The sequence below is a fragment of the Vanacampus margaritifer genome, chromosome 17, assembly GCF_051991255.1.
Source record: "Vanacampus margaritifer isolate UIUO_Vmar chromosome 17, RoL_Vmar_1.0, whole genome shotgun sequence".
NCBI lineage: Eukaryota > Metazoa > Chordata > Actinopteri > Syngnathiformes > Syngnathidae > Vanacampus > Vanacampus margaritifer.
In genome coordinates this window covers 3,950,270-3,975,000 of record NC_135448.1, presented here as the reverse complement: position 1 = coordinate 3,975,000, position 24,731 = coordinate 3,950,270, and the positions used below count along the sequence as shown (strand labels likewise).

The 24,731-nt window shown below is 40.1% G+C and overlaps 1 protein-coding gene across 4 annotated transcripts in view; it reads left to right on the top strand.

Moving 5' to 3' along the window:
• phf14 (PHD finger protein 14) overlaps positions 1 to 24,731 on the top strand; it is a 175,502-nt gene that overhangs the window by 80,651 nt on the left and 70,120 nt on the right. For 3 of the 4 annotated variants that reach the window (XM_077548430.1, XM_077548428.1, XM_077548429.1), the window contains exons 15-16: positions 10,060 to 10,122; positions 15,408 to 15,529. In XM_077548430.1, the coding sequence (XP_077404556.1) occupies positions 10,060 to 10,122; positions 15,408 to 15,529 (185 nt within the window). Of the gene's footprint in view, positions 1 to 10,059; positions 10,123 to 15,407; positions 15,530 to 18,130; positions 23,119 to 24,731 lie in introns of those variants that run through there. The other variant, XM_077548431.1, reaches the window with a different exon arrangement.

Here is a 24,731-nt window from a genome sequence, read left to right as displayed (position 1 = left end):
CAGACATGTGTTGTTGTGTCCTTGGGCAAGGCACTTCACACACATTGCCTCCAGTGCTGCTCACACTGGCGTATGGAAGGTGCGAATGTTTGGTGGTGGTCGGAGGGGCCGTAGGAGCACACTGGCAGCCACGCTTCCGTCAGCATGCCCCAGGGCAGCTGTGGCTACTTAAAAACCTTATCGCCACCACAGTGTGAATGTGTGAGTGCATGAATAATGTATCCATTCCATTGAAAAGCGTCTTTGAGTGTCTAGGAAAGCGCTTTATAAATCTGATGCATTATTATTATTGTAAGGCACAAGAATAAATAGCTACACTTTTGTGTTGGATATCATTATATAAACTGAAACATGATTTAAAGATCCCATAGTATGAAAATGGACTTAAGTGAGGTTTTCTATCAATAATATGCATCCCCGCCTGTCTACAATCCAACTAGGTATGAAAAAAGTCCGTCCGCAACTTCTTTAGCTTTCTCCTCATTTCTAAAATGTGCACTTCAAACGGGCAGATTCAACTTCTATGACCTAGTGACGTCAAAAAGACACGGAAGTGTACTTGACCCAGCCCCCTCGGGTTAGTGGGACCACCTCTGGTAAAGGTTTGTCACGCCCACTGAAATTCGAGAAGCTGGCTGCTCCTTTCTTTTTCTCCCCCTGCTTGCAAATGCTCCGTGGAGAGGGGAAACAATGATCAGGAAAAAGTGTTTTTGAGAAGACAGTGGATTAATTTTATTTTTGAAGGACGTGTACCGACATTATTTCTCAAAGGACTGTTTTGTTAGTGAAAGCCTGTTCATAGCTGGATTTGCAACACATAACATAAACATAATGGATCGGTCCCAACAGTGTGACAAGACTGCAAACGGGAAAGATGTAAGTATAACATTTTTGATTTAGCTTTCCTTCCTATCCTTTCTAATAAGAGATGTGCACCTTCTACCATATTACTGGTGTATTTTAGTGCCTAAAGTGGGAGCTACATTTGTCGTGTGAAGGTTGTTTGGTTAGAAAAGGTCAGATATAATAAAGCAGACGGCATTATGAAGCGGTTGCGTATTGTTTTGTCAAGATACAATCCGATACAATCTCCCAGAAAAAAGAAAAAAAAAAAAAGAAAAAAAAAAGATACAATCCGCGGTGGTTAATTTGCCGTGACTGGCAACTCGCCAACTAGGCTTTGTGATGCCAACCGGCCGCTAAGTGGTCTCGACGAGACGACTTGCACGTTGCGACCGTGCTGTGGCCTAAATGTGCATACTTGTGTTATTCATAACCGCTTTTAAATGTCTACAAGCATTCACGGCAAATCGGAGACATTTACGGGAAAATAACGTTTGCGGGAGATTTGCCGTTCAGAACAAAATAACCATTGCCTAAACAATCACAAACTAACGCTACAACATAGTCCCTTTAGTAACGTTATGCTACTTTTTCTTACGGTAAAACATTATGCCACTATTCCACATATTAAAATAGCTTTCAAATGTGTAAAATACTTGTCTGTATTTTTCTTTTCTTCTGCTCCCATGGCCAGTCGTTTCCATTCACAACATTAGCACATGGCTAGCATGACCGAAATCACTGCCCCTTCGAGAGAGAAGGGTATGACCTAGGCGTGGTTTTGTTCAGCTATTTACATAAAAGTGACACACCCCTAAAACAGGCTGTTTTGAACAGTGTTTTTTGGCTGATTTAGGGACAGCAAGAATATTAGATCCAAAGTCAATTTTGACGAATGCATATCACAGACATGTATTTTACACATTTCAGAACTATTTCAGTATGTTGAAAAGTTGAATAATATGAGACTGGCTGCTTGGTGTATATATAATAGGGCTTATAATACAGAGGGTTGTGTCAGGAAGGGCATCCAAAGTAGAAACTTTGACCAAATCAAACATGCAAATCAAATATATGACTTCCATACCGGATCAGCTGAGGCCCAGGTTAACAACGACCGCCATCATTGCTGTTGACCTACAGGGTGCCGGTGGAAACTAGACTACTGTTGTTCCAAGAAGAAGAGGAGGAATGTGTGTTTGTAGGAAAAAAGAGAAGAGAAACACTAAGAGTCTAGGACTGAGAGTAGGGACTTTGAATGTTGGAAAGATGACAGGAAAAGGTAGAGAGCTGGTTGACATGATGCAGAAGAGGAAGGTGGACATATTGTGTGTTCAGGAGATCAGGTGGAAAGGGAGCAAAGCTAGAGTTTAGAGAAGTTTAGGAGCAGGGTTAGTTATTCTATCATGGTGTAGATAGAAGGAGAAATGGAGTAGGAGTTATCGTGAAGGAGGAGTTTGTTAGGAACGTCCTGGAAATAAAAAAGTGTCAGATAGAGTGATGAGCCTGAAGCTAGGAATTGAAGGTGTGATGATCAAAGTTCTTAGTGGATATGCGCCACAGGTAAGAACTTTTGGTTGGACCTTGATGAAATTATGCAGAGCATCCCTAGAAGTGAGAGAGTTGTCATTGGTGCAGACTTGAACGGACACGTTGGTGCAGGAAACAGAGGTGATGAGGAGGTGATGGGCAAGTTTGGTATCCAGGAGAGGAACGCAGAAGGACAGATGGTGGTTGACTTTGCAAAAAGAATGGAAAAAGCTGTCATGAATACTTTATTCCAGAAGAGGCAGGAACATAAGATGACCTACAAGAGTGGAGGTAGGAGTACACAGGTAGACTACATCTTGTGTAGACCGTGTAATCTGCAGGAGATCAGCGACTGCAAAGTAGTGGCAGGTGAGAGTGTAGCCAGACAGCATAGGATGGTAGTGTGTAGGATGACTTTGGTAGTGAGGAAGACAAAGATGGCAAAGGCAGAGCAGAGGACGAAATGGTAGAAGCTGAAAAAGGAAGAGTGTTGTATGACTTTCAGGAAGGAGTTGAGACAGGCTTTGGATGATCATGAGGTGCTTCCAGATGACTGGACAACTACAGCAAATGTGATCAGGGAGACAGGTAGGACAGTCATTGGTGTGTCATCTAGAAGGAAAGGGGTTGAAGAGACTTGGGGGTGGAACGAGGAGGTGCAGAAGTGGATCCAGAGAAAGAGGTTAGCTAAGAAAAAGTGGGATACTGAGAGGAGGAAAAGTTTGCTGGTGTACATTTTTAAGAATAAGATAGACATGCAAAGTTGTGGGAACTACAGAGGAATAAAGCTGATGAACCACACAATGAAGCTATGGGAAAGAGTAGTTGAAGCTAGACTAGGACAGAGGTGAACATTTGTGAGCAGCAGTATGGTTCCATGCCAAAAAAAGAGTACCACACAGATGCAGTATTTGTTTTGAGGATGTTGATAGAGAAGTACAGAGGTCAGAAAGAGTTGCATTGTATCTTTGTAGATCTGGAAAAAGCTTATGACAGGGTGCCCAGAAAGGAACTGTGGTTTTGTATGAGGAAGCATGGAGTGGCAGAGAAGTATGTTCAAGTGGTGCAGGACATGTATGAGGACTGTGGTGAGGTGTGCTGTAGGTCTGACGGAGGAGTTCAAAGTGGAGGTGGGACTACATCAGGGATCAGCTCTGAGCCCCTTCTTGTTCGCTATGGTAATCGCCAGGATGACAGACGAGGTTAGACAGGATCTCCATGGACTATGATGTTTGCAGATGACATTGTGATCTGTAGTGAGAGCATGGAACAGGTGGAGGAGAAGCTAGAGACATGGAGGTTTGCTCTGGAAAGGAGGGGAATGAAGGTTAGCGTATATGTGTGTAAATGGGAGGGACCCAAGTGGAAGAATGAGGTTTCAGGGAGAAGAGACCAAGAAGGTGGAGGAGTTTAAATATTTAGGGTCAATAGTGCAGAGCAATGGAGAGAAGTGAAGAAGCGTGTGCAGGCAGGCTGGAATGGGTAGAGAAAAGTGTCAGATGTGATGTGTGATAGAAGAGTTTCAGCTAAAATGAAAGGAAAGGTTTATAAAACTGGTGAAACCAGCAATGTTGTTCGGTCTGTAGACAGTGCCACTGAGGAAAAGACAGGAGGCAGAGATGAAGATGCTGAGGTTCTCTTTGGAAGTGACCAGGATGGATAGAATCAGGAATGAGTATGAGAGGAGAGATAGTGAGTATATTGGCAGAATGATTCTGAGTTTCCAAAGGCCAGGCAGGAGGTCTAGAAGAAGACCAAAGAGGAGGTTTATGAATGTAGTTAAAGAGGACATGAAGGTAGTTGGTGTGAGAGCAGAGGATGCAGAGGACAGGGTTAGATGGAGGCAACTGATTCTCTGTGGAGAACCCTGAAGGGAAAAGCCGAAAACAAGAAGATACGCAAGCGACTTCCTAACAACTATTAAGCACCTGTAGAAATGCTAAATGTCTACAATTTATTTATTTTTTTACACAAGATACCAAAGATGAAGTTGCCCTTTGTCACCGATTCTGTTCATAATTTTTATGGACAGAATTTGTAGGTGTAGTCCAAGCGTTGAGGGGGTCCGGTTTGGTGGCCTCAACATTGCATCTCTGCTTTTTGCAGATGATGTGGTGCTGTTGGCTTCTTCAAGCCGTGATCTCCAGCTCTCACTGGAGCGGTTCGCAGCCGAATGTGAAGCCGTTGGGATGAAGATCAGCACCTCCAAATCCGAGACCATGGTCCTCAGTCGAAAAAGTGTGGAGTGCCCTCTCCGGGTCGGGGATGAGATCCTGCCCCAAGTGGAGGAGTTCAAGTATCTTGGGGTCTTGTTCACGAGTGAGGGTAGGTTAGAGCGTGAGATCGACAGGCGGATCGGTGCAGCGTCTGCAGTGATGCGGACGCTGTATCGGTCCGTTGTGGTGAAGAAGGAGCTGAGCCGAAAGGCAAAGCTCTCGATTTACCGGTCAATCTACGTTCCTGCCCTCACCTATGGTCATGAGCTGTGGGTCGTGACCGAAAGAACAAGATCCCGGATACAAGCAGCCGAAATGAGTTTCCTCCGCAGGGTAGCCGGGCTCTCCCTTAAGAGATAGGGTGAGAAGCTTGGTCATCCGGGAGGGACTCAGCGTCGAGCCGCTACTCCTCCGCGTTGAGAGGAACCAGTTGAGGTGGCTCAGGCATCTGGTTCGGATGCCTCCTGGACGCCTCCCTAGGGAGATGTTCCGGGCATGTCCTACCGGCGGGAGGCCCCCGGGGATGACCCAGGACACGCTGGAGAGACTACGTCTCTCGGCTGGCCTGGGAACGCCGTGGGATCCTGTTGGAGGAGCTGGCTGAACTGGCTGGGGAGAGGGAAGTCTGGGGCTTCCATGCTAAAACTGCTCCCCCCGTGACCCGACCCCGGATAAGCGGAATTGAAGACGGAACGAACGAAACCAAAGATGAGCATAACCAATGTTGAAGCTCTGTCCGTGTTTACATATATATGCAGAAGTAAATTATATGCACCGCAATAAAACAATATTCTAGTAAACGTCAAAGCATCATGTCAGCGGCCCATAGTTTTCTAGTTATTGCTGCGCACATACAGTGCTCAACGTATATGAGTAAATTATCCATCCATTTTCTCTACAACGCTTATTTCCCCCTTTTCGACAAATTTGAAGATTTTATTCAATATCTCAATGAACATAAGAACAATTTCCGAACTTTTGACAAAATGTTTTCTGTAGAATATGTGCTTAACTCACAACATGAAAGTAAAGTTTATAATAGAATCCATAGATTACAAAATCCTTAGTTTAATCAAATTAACTAATGTGAAGAATTAATGCAATCCCACATAAAAAAACGACTACATCTAGTATTATAGTATATTAAGACCTCTATGACTTTTTTGTGTAGCAACATGTCTGCTAGGCCTGGAATTAACACATTGTCATCATTTTTCACGGGGTCTACTTATTTGTGCAAAATGTTCTTTAACTCATTCACTCTCAACCATTTTCACGGAAGCAACCCCCTTCGTTTCCGGCTGTTTTACTGGATTTTGACTGATTTTGAATATTGTGTTCTATTGCTATAGAAACATGAAATCTACCAAAAGAAAGACTAGTTTCATCATTATTCACAAACTTGTTGAAAACACTGGGGAAAGCTTGTTGCAACATGGCCCTGGTTGATCACTTATTCTGCACTCTGCTGCCACCTGCTGGCGACCTATGCAGGTCAGAGGCTGCATCAAAGCCTTCTGTATGCTCGAGCATAGAAAAAAAACGCGTAAATAAGTTTTGGGGACCATGGCAGTATTTATAATAGAATATTTTTATACATTTTGGGGAACAAATACGATTGGGTAGACTATCATAAATGTTGCTGCTCACAAGCAAGGCTAGATGGGCTATCTGACGGCGTCTTTTAGGGCTGATGCGGTGCTATAAAAAAAAAATGTCCCCCTCCATTTTACGCCAAGAACTCTCTCCCCCTCGCCCACCCGGGTCTCAGGATTCTCTTTCCTCCGCTCGCGCAGGGCGGTGGCCATCTTGGCCAATTGATTAAATACACCCAGAATTCTCGCCACTCCGCCCACCCAGGCCGGCGGCCATCTTGGCCAATTTATTAGGTACACTAAGGATTCTCTCCCCTCCGCCCACCCAGGGCGGCGGCCATCTTGGCCAATTAATTAGGTACACCAAGGATTCTCTCCCCTCCGCTCGCGCAGGGCGGCGGCCATCTTGGCCAATTAATTAGATACACCAAGGATTCTCTCTCCTCCGCTCGCGCAGGGCGGTGGCCATCTTGGCCAATTGATTAGGTGCGCCCAGGATTCTCACCACTCTGGTCGCCCAGGGCGGCGGCCATCTTGACCAATTCATTAGGTACGCCCAGGATTCTTGCCACTCCGCTTGCCCAGGGCGGCGGCCATCTTGGCCATTTGACTACTACTAAAATTACTACAAGTACTACTAATAATACTACAACTACTACTACAAGTACTTGCTACTACTAAAAGTCCTACTACTACTACTATTGCTACAAGTACTACATGCGTCTATCCACCTTGCAAGAGTCAGCAGTCCCATTCAAAATTTCCGCGGAAATTTTTCTAGTTTTTTTAATGTAATGAAATGGACTGCTATTTAAATAGTGCTTTTTTAGCTCTACTGCCTGGTCTCTCACTTTTCCATAGCAACTGCCTCAGCCAATCCTCTCTCTCACTGTTGAGCTCAACTCACCCCCTTTTTTCTATGTGTACTCAAGGCTTGGCCAGGATTCTGGCCAGGTGATTAGGTACGTACAACATACTAGCGACTCCGCCCACCCAGGGTGGCGGCCATCTTGGCAAATTGATTAGGTACGCCCAAGATTCTCACCACCATGCCCACCCAGGGCGGCGGCCATCTTGGCCAATTGATTAGGTACACCAAAGATTCTCGCCACTTTGCCCACCCAGGACAGCGGCCATCTTGGCCAATTGATTAGGTACACCCAGAGTTTTCGCCCAAAGTTCGCTACTACTACAAGTACTACTACTGCTGCTACGACAATTACTACTATTTCTACAAGTACTACAGCTTCAAGTACTACAAATACTACTACTACTACTACAAGTACTACTGCTTCTACTAATACAAGTACTACTGCTTCTACTAATACAAGTACTACTGCTTCTACTGCTACTACAAGTACTACTACTACTGCTACTACAAGTACTACTGCTTCTACTACTACAAGTACTACTCCTACAAGTACCACTACTATTACTTACTACTACTACTACAAGTACTACTGCTTCTACAACTACTACAAGTACTTGCTACTACTACAAGTACTACTACTACTGCTACTACAATTACTACTATTTCTACAAGTACTACTGCTTCAAGTACTACTACTACTACAAGTACTACTGCTTCTACTAATACAAGTACTTGCTACTACAAGTACTACTACTACTGTTACTACAAGTACTACTGCTTCTACTACTACTACTGTTACTACAAGTACTACTGCTTCTACTACTACTACCAGTACTTGCTACTACTAAAAGTCCTACTACTACTACTATTGCTACAAGTACTACATGCGTCTTTCCACCTTGCAAGAGTCAGCAGTTCTATTCAAAATTTACGCGGAAATTTTTCTAGTTTATCATTCCATCGAGAGTCATGGTTTCAGGTGCAAATAAAATGGCTTTATCTATTAAATTAAGCTTGCTTTTTTTTTTTTTTTTTTTTTAGCTCGTAAATGTTGCTTTTTACTTAGACTTGATCCTGCGTGTATTATGAGTGTGATGAGCAAGGTTCTACAGTCCTGCTCACTGTTAATGGCACCCCTTCATTTTTTGCATGATCTCTACAATATCTTCGGAAATAAATGGAAATGTACCAAATTTATATCACCAGGACCTTTTCATTGGATGTCCAAAGTAATTCCACAAAGGAAATTGTTTTTCAACTTGCATCATTTATAGGATCGCATGCCAAGAAACGTTCCCTGGGAGGAGTAATATGGCGACTTCAAAAGTCTTGGCCTATCGGCTATTCAGATCAGTGGTCTTCGCTCATTCTTTTTCTATGCTTTTGGTTTACTCCCTGTGGCTGTGCTACAGCGCCACTCAAGACTTGGCATATAAATTACAGTCGTTAAAGGTCCTCAGTGTCTTCTTTTGGACGCACATATGTCTTGAAACTTTTCTGTGTGTACAAGATTATTTTGAGGAATGAAGCCGGCTGCTTTGCTTGCGTGTGAACAGGGCCGAAGTCAAAATACCAGTGCTGATTTTTTTTTTTTTGGACAGTCCAGCCCTGCCCACAAGACACAACTTTTTTTCTAACTACTCCTGTTAATAATAATATTAATCAGATTTATATAGTGCTTTTCTAGACACTAGAAGACGCTTTACAATGGAATGGATACATTATTCATGCACTCACACATTCACACTGTGGTGTGGCGGTAAGCTTCTTAAGTAGCCAGAGCTGCCCTGGGGCAGGCTGATGGAAGCATGGCTGCCAGTGTGCGCCTACGGCCCATCCGACCATCACCAAACATTCATACCTTCCATACACCAGTGTGAGTAGCACTGGAGGCAATGTGTGTGAAGTGCTTTGCCCAAAGACACATGATTTGGGGAGAGCGGGGATCGAACAGCCGACCTTCTGGTTACTGAACGACCGTCTCTACACCCTGAGCCACGGCCGCCACGGATTCTATATGAATATCATGAATCAGCAGTGAATTTTGAATTAAATTAACATCTGGTTACTAGCACTCTGTTTAATATATTCTGCTGTGAAATGATTCATCCTTGTTAAAGATGCACTGAAGTACTTAATTAAAAGCTTGATTTTCCCTGCTATTTCTAAGTTGCCTGCACTTTTAATATCCTTACCTAAGCAGAGTTTCGATCAGCTTTGCGGCTTAAGCATCTATCAGCTTATTATTAGCCAAACTGCTCTATACATTACTTAAAGAGGCACCCAATGCATAACTAATATGAAATAGACACCCGAGTGAAGGAGCAGCTGGTAGGATTTCTTTTTAGAGAAAGCTATCTTGACGTTAAGTACTCCATCTGGCATGTGACATTGATCCAAAAGCAACAGATGGAATTGTTTGTTAAATATGTTGTTGATATTTATTATTTCTTTAAAAGTTATTCACTAGCAGCTCAAACAGCAGATGCGAACAAAAACAAGATGTGTTGTTTATTCTTTGTATACCTCATGTATGAAGAGAACATTGGGTAGCTTTTACCCATTATACAGTCCCCTCCAAAAGTTTTGGAACGACAAGGTCATTTCTTTTGTTTTTTTTGTTTATTGAAGACAATTGTGTTTCAGATCACAAAATGAATATGAGACAAAAGTTCAGATTTCCAGCTTTTGTGTTATGGTATACTATTTACATCTAGATGTGTTAAACAACTCAAGACAGAGTACCTTTTGTTTGAACCACCCACTTTTCAAATATTATTCCAAAAAGTTCAAGTGAATAACATTTAATATTTGGTGGCATAACCCTTACTTGCATTAACTGCATCAAGTCTGCAACCCATTTACTTCTCCAGACTGCTGCATTTGAAATGCTTTTCCAAGCCTTTACTGTAGCGTCTTTCAGTTTGTATTTGTTTCTGGAGGATACATGCTTAGAATTTTTAAATTCCGTTTATTAAATTTTTTGTTTTGTTTTGTTTTACAGAGAACCAGAGGACAAAAGAGAAAGAATATCCCTTTCTGTGAAGAGAGTGAAGACAAGATTGAGGTGTGTTGCTCATTTTAAAGAATTGCAGAATTGCTTTTGCAGGGCTCCGGCACATTGCCGGATTTCCGGCGTAAGAGGCACTGGCGCAATGACAAATCCAGAGAAGTAAACATTTGACATATTTGACACGTCTGGCAAAACACCGCCAATGCGGAGAGAAGGCCAACTTCAAAACGAACCTCCCCATACCAAGTAATATGTGGAGCGCAATGCCAATGAACACTTTTATTTTGAAGTTGTTCCCGGAAGCGTTTTGCCAGTCACGGGCCACGGCGCAACGGATGAGTTAACTCGTCCTGCGGAACGTGTGTTTGCCGTTCTTATTGCCGGTGTAAACAATTGCGACCAATGTTAACAAAACAAGTTCGTACAGAAATCACGTTCGATCACCAATTAAGGTCACTAAAAGAAGACTTAATTACGCTGACATTGTATTGCACGGTGCCTGTTGCCAGTGTTTAGGGCGTCTACAGTGTTAGCGTGCTAACGGTGCTAGCGGCTGCAGCTAGAGTCAACGGACTACTTTTCAAAGGCAGTCTAATCGACGTGATGATTTGCACACTTTGATGCTGACAGCCGGACACAGTTGCCGTTCCTAATAAATAAACCGAGCTCACTCAATTGTGCAGTTGACGGTCGGCAAAATCACAACTGTAGTTCTGACGTCTATTTATCTCACAGACCAAAAACTACTCAACTCAGAATTTCATTTCATACAAAGTACTGTACATAGAGTAAAAAAACAGTCATGGAATAAAGACAGGTAAAACAAAAATAACACTAATTAAATTAATAATTATCTTAAGTGGGTAAATGAATAAGTCAATAAAATAACACAAGTAGTAAGTAAATTAAATAAATATATTAATAACAAAATACAGCAGGCACCATAAAACATTGAAACAATGATGAGTCTCATGCCGAGTCAAAACGCCAAAGAACAAAGATGTGTTTTAGGAGTGAGTATAGCTGCAGCACGAGGTGACTGCAACCCGTAGTGCTATACTGTACTATACATAATATAAATGGATAATGAAAGAGATGACCTAACACTTGGTGAGGACTGGCCATTGAGAATTTCATGAGTTTCCCAAATGCCCAGTCCATCCACGGCGACAAATCAAATAGTAATGGCTTGATGTTGGTCGAACAACGGGAAAAAGTTCAGGCTCAGGATTTTTTTTTTTACTTTAACACATCAATGTAGCCTCACACACAAGATGTGTCAGAAAACCTCCAAGACTGGTGTCGCAAAATATACTGAATAATTAAAACCCAAATTACAAACTGAATTTTCCCCTTTATTGTGGGACAATTGTAATCAACAGTGTTGGGCAGTAACTAGTTACTAGTAATGTGTTACTGTAACTTAGTTACTTTTTACAATAACTAATACTCTAACTTATTACTTTTTTTAAATACAGTAACTCAGTTACAATATGGTGCGTTAGTCAGTTACTTAATAAATTATTAAATTTAATAATTTAATTGGGGCGGCACGGTGACTGACTGGTTAGCACGTCCGCCTCCGAGAGCAGAGGACGTGAGATCGAGTCAGGGCTTCGGCCTTCTTGGGTGTAGTTTGCATGTTCTCCCCGTGCTTGCGTGGGCTTTCTCCGGTTCCTCCCACATTTCTAAGACATGCATGGCAGGTTAATGGAACACTCCAAATTGTCCATAGGTGTGATCGTGAGTGTGGATGGTTGTTCGTCTCTGTGTGCCCTGCCATTGGCTGGCAACCAGTTCAGGGTGTACCCCACCTACTGCCCGAAGCCAGCTGGGATAGGCTCCAGCGCCCCCCGCAATCCTTGTGAGGACAAGCGGTTAAGAAGATGGATGGATGAATGGATAATTTAACTGTGCAACACTCTTGAGGACAAGCAGTTCAGAATCAAATAATGAATGGATGGCTTTTGTACTACTTCCCATTTACAATAGATTGCCGCTGCCGTACTAACAAATAAGACGCATTGTGGGCGGTATCGGATTCGGCAGTCATGGAGAGTCGAGGCGAGCGCAAGACGAATTTTTCGATATGGAAATACGCTCATTACTTTACTTTAGTATAAAGGAATAGTTTTTTTTTTTTTTTTTAATAGTAACGCATTGTTTTTTTTGTTTGTAAGTAATCATCAGAGTAATTGAGTTACTTTTAAAATGAAGTAACTAGTAACTGTAACTAGTTACTTTTTTTTTCTTTCTTTTTTTTACGAGCACAACACTGATAATCAACCAGCATGTTTTCAAAAAGATTCTGTGCCATTTGTGCCAAAGAACTTTTCTGACACTTGATGTACAGTATATTTTGATTTTTTATATGATAGATCAGTGGATCTTAATTTTGTTGGAGATACTGAGCCCCACCAGTTTCCTATGCACATTCACCAAAACCTTTATTGTAAAATAAAATGATTTTTTTTAAATTCAAGACATAGTTTTATAGGGTTTACTGGTGAACAAAATGAAAACAGGGAGAGTAGCCTTCTCATCGAATCTGGCTCTCTTCACTTTCAATTCAGAAAGTGTTGTCTTCTTGCATTCCCCATCTCTCCTGAAGCTTAACTCTTTCACTGCCAGACGTTTTCAGAAACGGGTTGTCCCCACTGCCAGCCGATTTAAGCATTTTGAGTGATCTTTCAAGGTCCACAGAAAATGTTGTGTTTGGACTATGGAAACAAACATACTACCAAATGAAAGATTGGACTCTCAGTTTGTTTCTACCTTATTCCGTTCTTCAGTAATCAACAATAGAAAATGGTTACTTTCACCGAAATTCTCTCTTTTGAAACAAAAAAAACGGAGAAAAAGAGCTTTTTGTGAAACGATGTTATTTCATGCACTCTAGTGAATTGTACACTTCTTTTTGTCCATGAATGATGCCACAAACACCTAAATAGTGCTTTACTTCTGTAAAACGCTTTCACCAACAATGAAAAAGTGTTTTTTGATTGCAAAATACGTTTATTTCCATTCAACAGTGTAACAATTTGACAAAACAATTTTGCAAACTATTTACAAATGTGTGCAACTGTGGTACTACTTACAATTATGTGGATGTTTCAAATACAGTTTTTCCTTTTGTAACGCTCTCCTGCGTGCAAGGAGACGCCAGGACGCGCACAACAGTTTACTTTCACTTTCACATTGGTCCGTTTTGCGTGCAAACGTTACACTTTCTTGACGGCCTTTTTTTCCGGGGAATAAAAAGCAAGTAGCAGACTGTACACACTTCCTCCGATGAATATGCATTGGACTCGGGGCACTCTCCGTCGTCCGATCGAACGTCCGCCTGTGCGTGCTCGGTTGCGTTCCGCGTTACTACACCGTCATAGCCGCCGCGTCAGCGGTTCCAATTTCGCCGTCAAGCTCGGATTTACCTTCATCATCATCGAGGATGTTCACCGTCGTCATCAATGTACTATTTTAGCGTTGGTCGATGCCTTTCGTCTTGTAAGTGTAGAGCTGCTTGCAAACGCTCGCCATTGCCCGTTCCCTCCTCCATCTAACTCCATCTAACGTCTTCTACTGCCGCGTCAATGCTTCTCAACCACGGAGTCACCACCCTCATCTTCATCATCGATGATGATCATCGTAGTCAACAATGTGCTTTTTCAGCGATGCTTTTGGTCTTTGAAAAAAACGTCTCGGGCGTGAGCTCCTCGCGACCGGCCGGCATTTTTCCTTTGTCTTCCATTCTCATCTCCTGCTCGACGCTCTAGCTCCTCCTCTACTGACGCCCACCCGATCTTGTCAAAAGAGAGTCATCGCTGCCCTCTAGGGGCCAAAAATAGTCATTAGGCACAACAGACAGACTTGAAACTTTCACCAGACATGCGGAAGGGTTTCCTCTACCCGTTTCAAAAAAAAAAAAAAAATCATTGGATGACGTCTTTTGACGTCATTGGCAGTGAAGCGTAGGTTTTTACTTGACGTCTTTAAACGTCAGTGGCAGTGAAAGAGTTAAAAGGAGCCCCAACTGCCATGCTCAATATTATTTATTTGAGATAAATTTTTCCAAAATAATTTCCAATTTAATACATTTTGCAGAAACTTAATTTGGACGTATTGTTATTTACGTCGCAATGCATTCAGTGCTGTACTACTTCGTAGAATGGCGGCAGACTTTCTGCCGAGCAATGTGAAACGCCTAAAAAGAAATCAGGGACAATCGAAACTCTTGAATGTGTCAGGTGAATGACAAGAGCACGGCTTGGGGGAGGGTGACTCTACCGATCGCATGTTGTTTCTTTAGGAACGTTTTGAGGCTTAATTTGCTTTCTTTATAGGTGTTTCACATTGGTCCATTCTGTCATTACGCACTGAATGCGTTGCGTCGTAAATAACAATGGTGGCGTATGTCCAAATAAAGTTTATACAAAATATATTAAACTGGAAATTATTTTTGAAAAATGAATCTCATAGTTATGTTAGTAACAACCAAATAAATAATATAGAGCAAACTTGTCATGACAGTCGGGGTTCCTTTTAAGGAAGAGTTCCTTTAGCTTTGCTAGAACCTATTTGTGCTATAACAGCTGTACTAAAATTGCTCAACTTGACATTGCAAATAATGCAGTTAGGATGCTGACTCCCATCACTAATCTCAACACTATATTTATAGAGAACTTTAAACCGACTACCACTGTTTTCTCAAGATGGAACAGGGGCAGCAGATACATTGAAATCAGCAGAGGCCCCAGAAATGAACCCTATGAAACACCATATGTTCCATTATAGATTAAATATATTCGTCCAACCACTTTTTTTTTGCTCAATATAAATTGAAGGGATTACAAAGACATCACACGACATTCCATCACAACAGCCGCAAGTCAACTCTTGAGTGCACCAAATTACCTGCCGCACAGATAGGCCAAGCAATGTAGCGTGATTACCTGCAGCCAATGATAACCAAACGGGGTGTATCGTCCTGAATCATGAGTGTGTGTCTTAAACTCTGCCGAACCCCTGAGACTAACTCACCGACCCCGAACCCAGGTTTAAAACCACTGAGATAGATCCAAATCAGTTAAGCGTTTTGTTTCCATTATTTGACATGACATGACATTTCCTATTACTATTGTTATTTTTAGACATATATCAATTTGATTGGAATATTATAACTTGCATGAAAATATACACATTGTTTGGTAAAGTACTACTGTAACATGGAAAGTACAACAATCCACATAGGTCAATCGTTCTTTGGAGTAGTCTGTTTAATTGTTTGGATTTAGTTTAAGACCCCATTCAGCATTTGATTCTTACTATCTATGTTTTCATAGGAATCAATGCCAAGGGAGCGCAGACAGCGGCAGTCTGCTGTGCTAAAAAAGAACAAAGCAGACGACACAAGGACTGAGTGTACAACCTGTAAAGGACCGGGAGACAATGAAAATCTTGTGAGGTGAGAGAACGTGAGCGCATGTGGGTCAAAGACGGCGCAAGGTTTGGCATGTGCTGTACATGCATGTGTCACAGTATGATTAAAGTTCAATCTTCATTAGGTTCTTCCCGCCTAGGCTCAACAGATGTATAGGACTGACCCTATCTCTTTCCATAGGCCTTCAGTATTGACCTGCCACATACATTTGCACACTTCATTAAGGTGGAATGAATAGCACAATTTAGTCTGCTGCTTTCTTGGAATTCGGTGCAGACACAATAAAAAGGATTGTGCTGTGCTGTTGGAATTGTATTGAGCAGTGATTTCCTGCTATAGTTCCCGTGGCACCCAAGTAGCGTGCCACAGGAAAAATAAATAAATATAAAATAAATGATCCAATTTTACTTATTTGTCCAAAACTTATTATTGATTTACATAGATGTATTTGTTCATCTATAGTACTATGCCAGCAATGTCTAGTCAAAATGCAGAACGATTCAAATGCTCTTTCATTACATGTCATACGGTACAATAAATCCATTCATACAGCAAAATTAGGCAAGGCTTCCACCTTGGCTTCATAAATGTTGGGAAATACTGGAGAGGGAATGCAATTTTCATACAATGAAAAAAATGTTTTCCGAATCATTCCACAATCTCATCAAATCTTTGCATGCATAACAATGGCTTTGAGGATGAACAATTTAATGTATACACTACCCACTGTGTATTGTCAACCTTTTCTCAACTTTTGAATGCATGTCCCATCCGTTCAGTCTTTCAGTACTTTTTACAAAAATCTGCTGTCATGACAAAATTTAAAATCAATATTTGATCCATGAATTGACCAATAAATGTTCCTTCCTGTGACTGTTCCATTTTCTCTGTATATCTTTTGTACGAAAGCATGGGACAGCCCTTGTGGAGTAAACATTTTTGTCTGGCAAATACGTTAAAACGTATTTACTACGTTCAAACGTACTTGCAAATACACTTGAACGTGCTTGCAAATATGAACTTACTTTTAAATACATTTAAACGTACATGTAAATACATTCAGACCTACTTGCAAATAAAAATGCTGAACAGAAATCATGCACTGCAGACATAATAATAAATCTTATAAAGTGCAAATTAATAATGTTTATTTTAGGAGTGTCAAAATAATTGTGTTAATTTTTAGTTAATTTAAAGTTCCTTTAATGCCACTATTTTTTTTAATGTGCAATTAATGACCACCCCTTGTACTAGGGGAATTCCAGTCGCAATGCAGCACACACGTCCACGTCAATATTTAGCAGTAATAAATGTAATAACAATGCATACATGTGTGGAGACTGCGGTCAAGTTCTATTTAACAATTTTTAAAATATGCAGAATTTCACAAGTTACTTCAAAGACTACTTCAAAGATTAGATAGCTCTTGGTGTGAAGAGAAAAATGCACTGAGCTGTTACCGTCTTACAAATGCAATTATGCCTTCTAGGGGCAGAAAAAATGACCTCAACAAAAATCATTATTGCACTCGTTTTTTACTGCAAAGTATTTATTTTTAATTTTAACTCAATTTTATGAATTGTGAAATTACTGTATCAATGACTAAAAGATGCAGCCATATTTCTATGGCATTTTTTCCTCTTTTTATGTTAAGAATATGAAAACTTAGAAAAAAAGATTATTGCACATTTTATTGTACATTTAGAACAGATATAAAATTTGTGATTAATTGTGTGTTGTTGAAGTAATGCGATTATTTACGATGAAACATTTTAATCGCCTGACACCCCAAGTTTATTTACTTAATTTTCGAACAAATTGCTATAATGTAGACCAAATGCTACAAAATAGCTTTTTTTTTTTTCTTTTTACTTGCGCATTTGCAAGTCAATACCCGTGGCATTATGGGGAAGTACATTCATGTATTTGCAAGTATGCATATGTTTGAACATATTTAAATACGTTCAAACGTACTTGTAAACACTTTGGAATACGTTTGAACGTATTTGCAAATACGATTTAACGTATTTTGCCAATTAAAAATGTCTACTCCACATTGGTAGTTCCATGCTTCCGTACTTTTGCAACCCCCTAATGAAACTTTTAAACTCTTAAGTTCAGTCGGTGACCACATTGCTGTGAGAAACTCCTTTTTGCAGCCCCAATTTGACACTGTGGATCTATTGTTAGGTGTTGTCATGGGCTTATGAATTCCAAATATGAAGAGCATGATAAAAGAGGACTGCTTAGATACCAATTCTAACTCAACCAGAAAATGAATTGGTCGATTCATGGCTCATGCAACTGTTTGAATTTTGCTGTTCAGCTCCTTGTTAGAGAACAGCAAGTTGTGTAAAAGTTCAGGTCAAATTAAATTTTTATACGTTTCAGCTTCATACTGAAATTTCACCCAAAGCCCAACTATCCCTAACTTTTTGTGATTAGTGTATTTTCAATACAATATACATAAACGTATACAAAGTGTAGTGTTTGTGTATTATTTGTTGTGGTTTTTATAAGTATTTAATGTTTTTTAATTATGAAGTTAATATAAAAGTTGTGAGGTTTTTCTGGTCGGGGTTTGAGGTGTGCTGCCCTGACTCTTTCTATCTTTGCATTGCACAGGTTGTGAGAGCCGGGGCAGCCACCTCACCTGGCAAAAAAACTTGGGACCGATGACCGTTGGCTTAGAGAAAAGCAAAGGCAAAATTGAGGCATTTGAAGAATGGCGGTTGATACAGGCTGAAGAACGAGAGAGAACAAGACCGCCCCCTACAGCCCACAATTGCCTCAGCTGTCCAATGCGAACTGACAGAATCTGAAAGACACAATTGCTCTAAGATAAACTCCTGACATGAATTTGCTCATCTGCTGCTACCACTAACTAGGTTGAGAATTTAGTTGTAATCTTAATCGGATATTTAGTCTTTTTTAATGTTGCTTTCTTTAATTACATTGGTCAGCACAAATTATGTGATGTAATTTTTGATATGCAAGACATTAGTTAGTTATCAATTTTCAAGTAGTAAATGTAGCAATGAAGTAAATAACAGTCTGATGGTAGAAACAAGAATTTAATTTGATGATGAAATGTGATGAATCATATTTATTTTCTGTTCACTATTGATGACAGTTATGCAGTAAGCTGCCTTTTGGATTTAAAAACAAAAGCAAACAAATATGTAGAGTACTGTATTCAATCATAATTGTTGTTAAGATAAACCTATCCAATGCTGATGAAGGATCTTTTGGAAATGGCAGTGAAGCCTATTTTCTATGTTTGTTTTGTTGGAAGTTGGTGGCGGCAGTACAGTGAAGCAACGATTTAGAACATCTGGTTGTTGGCCTTGATAAGTTTTTACTTACGAGTAGACTGTTGGGCGCAAGATACTGGACAGCTTGCCAAGTGGAGACTATGGAGTACAATACTGCAGCATTCAACGAGATGTTTATTTGTTTATTATTTTTTGCTGTGAACTTCAAAAAGCTATGAAGACGCAGCAATGACAAATCTGTTTGACTAGTGAGCAGTGATTTGTCACCCATTTGGTATCATATTGACATACTTTATTACTTGTAACTTTTTTTTTTCATTTGTATTTATTAGTATTACTATTGTGAGGCATAACACATAAAGTACCCATCTATACAATTCATTTACAGTATTTAGGTTGTATTTTGATTAATGTAAAATTCAAAATTAACAACTGTTGTGTATGGGTGGGTGGATGTGAACATTTTTTGCTTTAAATTATCTCATTCACTCCCAGCCATTTCCACTGAAGCAAGCCCCTTTGCTCCCGGCTGTTTCACTGGATTTTGACTGATTTGGCAAGGCCCACAGAATATTCTATTCTATTGCTATAAAAACATGGAACCTACCAATAAAAAGCCTCTCAACTGCACAAAACGGTTAAAGCAATGGTAGTTACTACAAAAACGGCCAGCAGGTGACAGTAGAGTAGATGAGATCAACCAGGGCCATGTTAAAAACAAGCTGACTGACCCACAGTTCTAAGCAGATTTGTGAACAATGATAAATTAGCTATACTCTAATGCTAATTGCTGCAAAACGGAAACGGATACAAATTTTTTTTTTTCCTGATGGGAGAAGAGACTCTAATCTTTCTTTTGGTAGGTTCCATGTTTATGTAGCAATAGAAGATACTATTCTGTGGGCCTTGCAAAATCAGTCAAAAACCAGCAAAACTCCCGGGAGCGAAGGCAGTTGCTTCAGTGAAAATGGCTGGGAGTGAATGAGTTAAGCGACCTCTTCAGGTCAGAAGCTGCATCAAAGCCTTCTGTTTGCTTAAGCATTAAAAAAAAAAAAAAAAAAAAAACATAAATGTATTTATACGTTTTATACAAAAAAAACGTATTTATATGTTTTTAAATAAGTTTTTTTTTGTATAAACGTATTGATATGTTTTTGGGTTTGAATGAGTAAAAAAGGCCAGAATGTTTGAGAAAGCTTGGACTGTACTGTGTTGAAACACACTCTTTTGTAATGTAGCTTAATGTTACATTACATTCAGTATTCTGTATTAGATACATGTTAGGTTGGTGAATAGTAATTTCCTTATGTGAATACAAATGTTATTGTCCTTGGGCATTTTGTAGTCTTCCTTTTTCGTCATATTCACAAGTTGACGGTTGACTGTCAGACCTTGAGAAAGAAGCCCAGCTTTGTCTCCCTGTCCCTAGTGGTCCTCAGTCAGGACTGTCAAAACAGCGACTTTGCCTCTGTCGGGGCACGTGACAACTGTCACATTGTGACCCTAAATGTCACTTTGTGGAGAATGCAAGCTCCTCTCTCCAAGCTTTTGGGACCAGCAACACCCTAGGTGACTTTTACTGCTTTTGCAAACAACCAATTGCATTGGTTTTAGTTTGTCATTTCTCATTCATTGTCTTTCCATGGCGATATCAATTACCCAACCTACTTGATTCATTCTTAATAATTACAATCCTGTGTAATTGGATTGAAGTGGACAGTGGGGATTGAAAGTTTGAGCACCCTAGGTAAAAACTTAATAGTAAATGTATTATTGTGTATAAACTTGCCAAGGAAAGATGGAAAACTCACACTACAGATGAGACATTCTTATAACATATAAGTTGTATTTAATTTCCATCATTTACACTTTATTTAAAAACAAACAAAAAAACAAAAACAGAAATCCTAAAAATGGCATCTGCAAAAGTTTGGGCACCCTGCACAGTTAATACCTTGTACTGCCCCTTTTGGCAAGTATCACAGCTTGTAAACGCTTTTCTTTCTATTCTTGTTTGAGATATCGTCGCCCTTTTTTCCTGACAAAAGTGTTCCAGTTATTTTAGATTTCTGGATTGTCTGTTACACTTCTGTTCTTTTAAAGTCTATCCATAGATTTTCAATGATGTTGAGGTCATGAGATTTATCTTATCTATCTTTATCCATTTGTAGAAGTTGCTAAAATTTTATTAAATTCATTTTCATTCTACTTGTGAACTGTTCTCTGTTGCACTTGCTGCAATGCATGATTGAGCCACCTCCATGCTTAACTCATTTGCTCCCAAAAACATTTAAAAACATTCTATTTTAAATATTGCCAAACTCCCAAAAATGTATGTATACTTTTTTTAATGTTTTTTTTTTTTTTTATGCTAGAGCATACATAAGGCATAAGGCTTTTATGCAGCCTCTAACCTGAATAGGTCGCTTAAAGCAATGGTAGTTATTACAAAAAACGGCCAGCAGCTAGCAGCAGAGTATAAGAGATCAACCAGGGACATATGGCAACAAGCTTTTTTCCCCAATGTTAGATATACTTAGATATATTGTAATGCGAATTGCGGCAAAGTGGAAACATATACAAATGTACTTTTCTTCCTGATGAAAGAAATAACTCTAAACTTTCTTTTGGTAGGTTTCATGTTTTTATAGCAATAGAACATAATATTCTGTGGGCCTTGCAAAATTAGTAAAAATCCAGTAAAACAGCCGGGAGCGAAGTGAAAATGGCTGGGAGTGAATGAGTTAATAGTTGGACTGAGGTACTTATCTTTTAATTCTGTGTCCGTTCTTCTCCAAATGTACTTTTGCTCATTTCAACCAAAAGCTTGTATTTTAACTTGTGCTGTCAGGCGATAAAAAAAAAAGGAAAAAAAGAAAATCTAATTAATTACATGATTTGTGATTATTCAATCTAATTAATCAATTTTACTCTCATATCTGCTAAAGGTCTCCAAATAAAAAAATTGAATTCCAGGACATTACCGAAAATTCTTTTTTTTTTTTTACACAAGGTACAAATCACTGCGTTCTTGTTAATAGTCCCGTCTTTGTTCTTAATTTAAATAAAGTTGACTTGCCTCCTGTGCTGCACTTGTGCCCATGTCTGTTGTCATCCTGCTTTTGACTGCAGCCTACGGGTCACTCAATGGGCCAAATTTCAAATACTTGCGAAAATTTCACTTCACATTCATGGAACCTGATAAATGAAGCTACAGGTGTCATTAGCATCCATAAGGCAAGGGTCATTGTTGTATTGGCCAAAAGGGCAGCCAACTGCCCTATTGGTATTGTAATTAGAAAAATTGTAGAGCTGATAACACCTGTGTTTGGATGTAAATCCAAAGCTAACTAAAACACTTGGAGACAGTTATTACCTCATTTGCAAATAAATGGTGAGACTAATCCAGCTGCTGGGCTGGCTGCCCTTTGGGCATTCGATGTAGAAAAGCCAAATTGCTTCTAGCGTTAATTTCGTTAATTTGCAGCATAATTAATTAATCTGTCTAATGTGTTAAACTCACAGCCCTAATTTTAACTTCATCAGTCCAGAGAATGTATTTTCAAAATGCATCAAGCTTATCTGTATGTTAATGCCAATTCAAACACTGATTTTTGTGGTGAGGACGTAGATGAGGTTTTCTTTCTTCTGATCTGTTTTTAGTGGAGTAGTGTAGCACAATTGCAGTGTTTGCCAGATCTTTCTGGAGGGATCGTGGAGTCACACGTGTATTTTGACTTGCTTTTGTCAGAATCCTGCAAGTTTTTTTTGGTCTTCCAGTTCTTGTTTTAACTTCCACTGTTTCCGATGACTGCCATTTCTTAATTACAATCTGAACAGAGGATATTGGCATCTGAAAACACTTTACTATCTTATTATAGCCTTATCCTGCTTTGTGAGAGTCAATTATTTTCAGTTTCTGTATTCAGTTGTTCAGAGGAGTCTGGGCATTTGAAACTTCAGAGGAGTCTGGGCATTTGAAACCTTTGAGATTGACATCACCTGATCTTTTCAGTCAATGATTGTGAACAATCCATGACATTATCAGGTCTCAGCGGTCCATGCTGAAAAGCAAAGTAGGGTGCCCAAACCTTTGCAGACACTATTATTTTGTTTTCTGTTATTTTGAAAGTATGATTGAAATCAAATAAAAGTTTACTTTTACATGTTACAAGAATGTCTCATCTATAATTTGTTGGCTATAGGAGATCCCCTCATGCACATTAATACACTGGGGTGGCCAAACTTTCGATCACCACTGTAGCTAGATATAGTGTGATTGTGGTACTTGTATTTTATTTGTGTACGTGTACTTGATTAAAAATCACACTTGCTATACATTTGTTTTCATTAATTACCGTGTGTGAGTGCGTGCGTGTGTGTGGTATCTCAGCCATTGGCTTATAGCTCTTGAAAATTAAGTGGGGCTTTAATAAACTCTTGACTTTTCATCTTATTGCTACAGTGATAAATGAGTGTCAGCCAGCTAATTAATTGCTCCTAACGTGCGGCAGCAGCGGTCCGGTTGTGCGTGTAATGCCCTCTGTCATCTGTGATTTATTACCTGGGACCTGCCGTTGTAGGTGGAGACTGGTTCACAAGCTGTTGCCCCGGCCCATACAGACGATCTGCTGGATGTTGTATCTTTAATCACCAGCTGTGTGTGTGTGTGTGGTGTGTGTGTGTGTGTGTGTGTGTGTGTGTGTGTGTGTGTGTGTGTGTGTGTGTGTGTGTGTGTGTGTGTGTGCGTGTGTGTGTGTGTGTGTGTGCGTGCGTGCGTGCGTGCGTGCGTGCGTGCGTGCGTGTGCGCGCGTGCGGTAATGCATATGCACACATACACATGCTTCACTTGTTTTCAATCAGGGCACCACCTGTCATGTGACACATTGTGCTTTCCTCTTGTGCTATGTCCCAATCTCATTTCCAGTTGGTGTGTTTTTATTAAAGGGACAGTGTGTATTATTTAGTGTCATCTTGGGGTGAACTAATAGAATGCAACTATTTTGAAGCACGAGCACTGTGTGTGTTTTGACTTGCCTCAGAGAGGCCACATTTTACAACGCTACCACCAATTACTACCAATTTTATTTAAAATAGGAACATTCCGCGTTAACTGTATATGCATACAGTATCTCACAAAGTGATTATGTGCCGGTGGCGATCCTGCACTGTTCAGTCACACCTGGGCCTCAAACCCACACCATCACTGGTTAGAAGTCAAGTGCGCTGACCCACAGCTTCGCTAAAAGCCTGGCCTGCTAACTCAGCAGCGAGCATCCTCGTTTGAGGATTCCGAGGAGTGAGTTGGTTTACATACGTTCGCACAGCGCAACCTGGAATCTGTTACAATGACACTCCTCACTTTTTTTTAATATTTCATAATAGTTTCAAGGGACAACATTGAAGAAATGACACTTGACGCTTCGTAGAGTAGTCAAGTGAAAATATCAAGTGTGCTCAGTTTGTCATTTTCCTTCTCTGGTGTTTTGTGACTCAAGGTATGATTGGATGTCCATTAGCAGAGGTAGAGGCTCACCTGCATATGAATAAAAAAATTAAGCAATAATAAAGATTACTTAAAAGTGTTTTCCATTTTACCTCTCTGGTCTGTTATTTTTATTGATTTTCATTTAGTATCCAATCGTGTCCATGATTTCATCATTAAATGCCAAATCTGCATATTCCCATTTCATATAAATGGGAAGTGGGGCTGCCAGTCTCCCTTCTGATTGTGCAATCCCGCTCATTTCCCACTGTGGGGCAAACGTTTGCAATGCTAATGAATGTTGATGTCAAGGTTCAATCAAAGCCGTAACGTTCCTAAACATTCTCTAAACAATTTTATTAGTTCCTTAAATAGTCTTCATAGTTGTTCTTGTCACAAGTAAATTATGAACATGTCCACATTTTCAAGACTGCTCAGAGAACTACTAAAACTGTGCAAATAATGT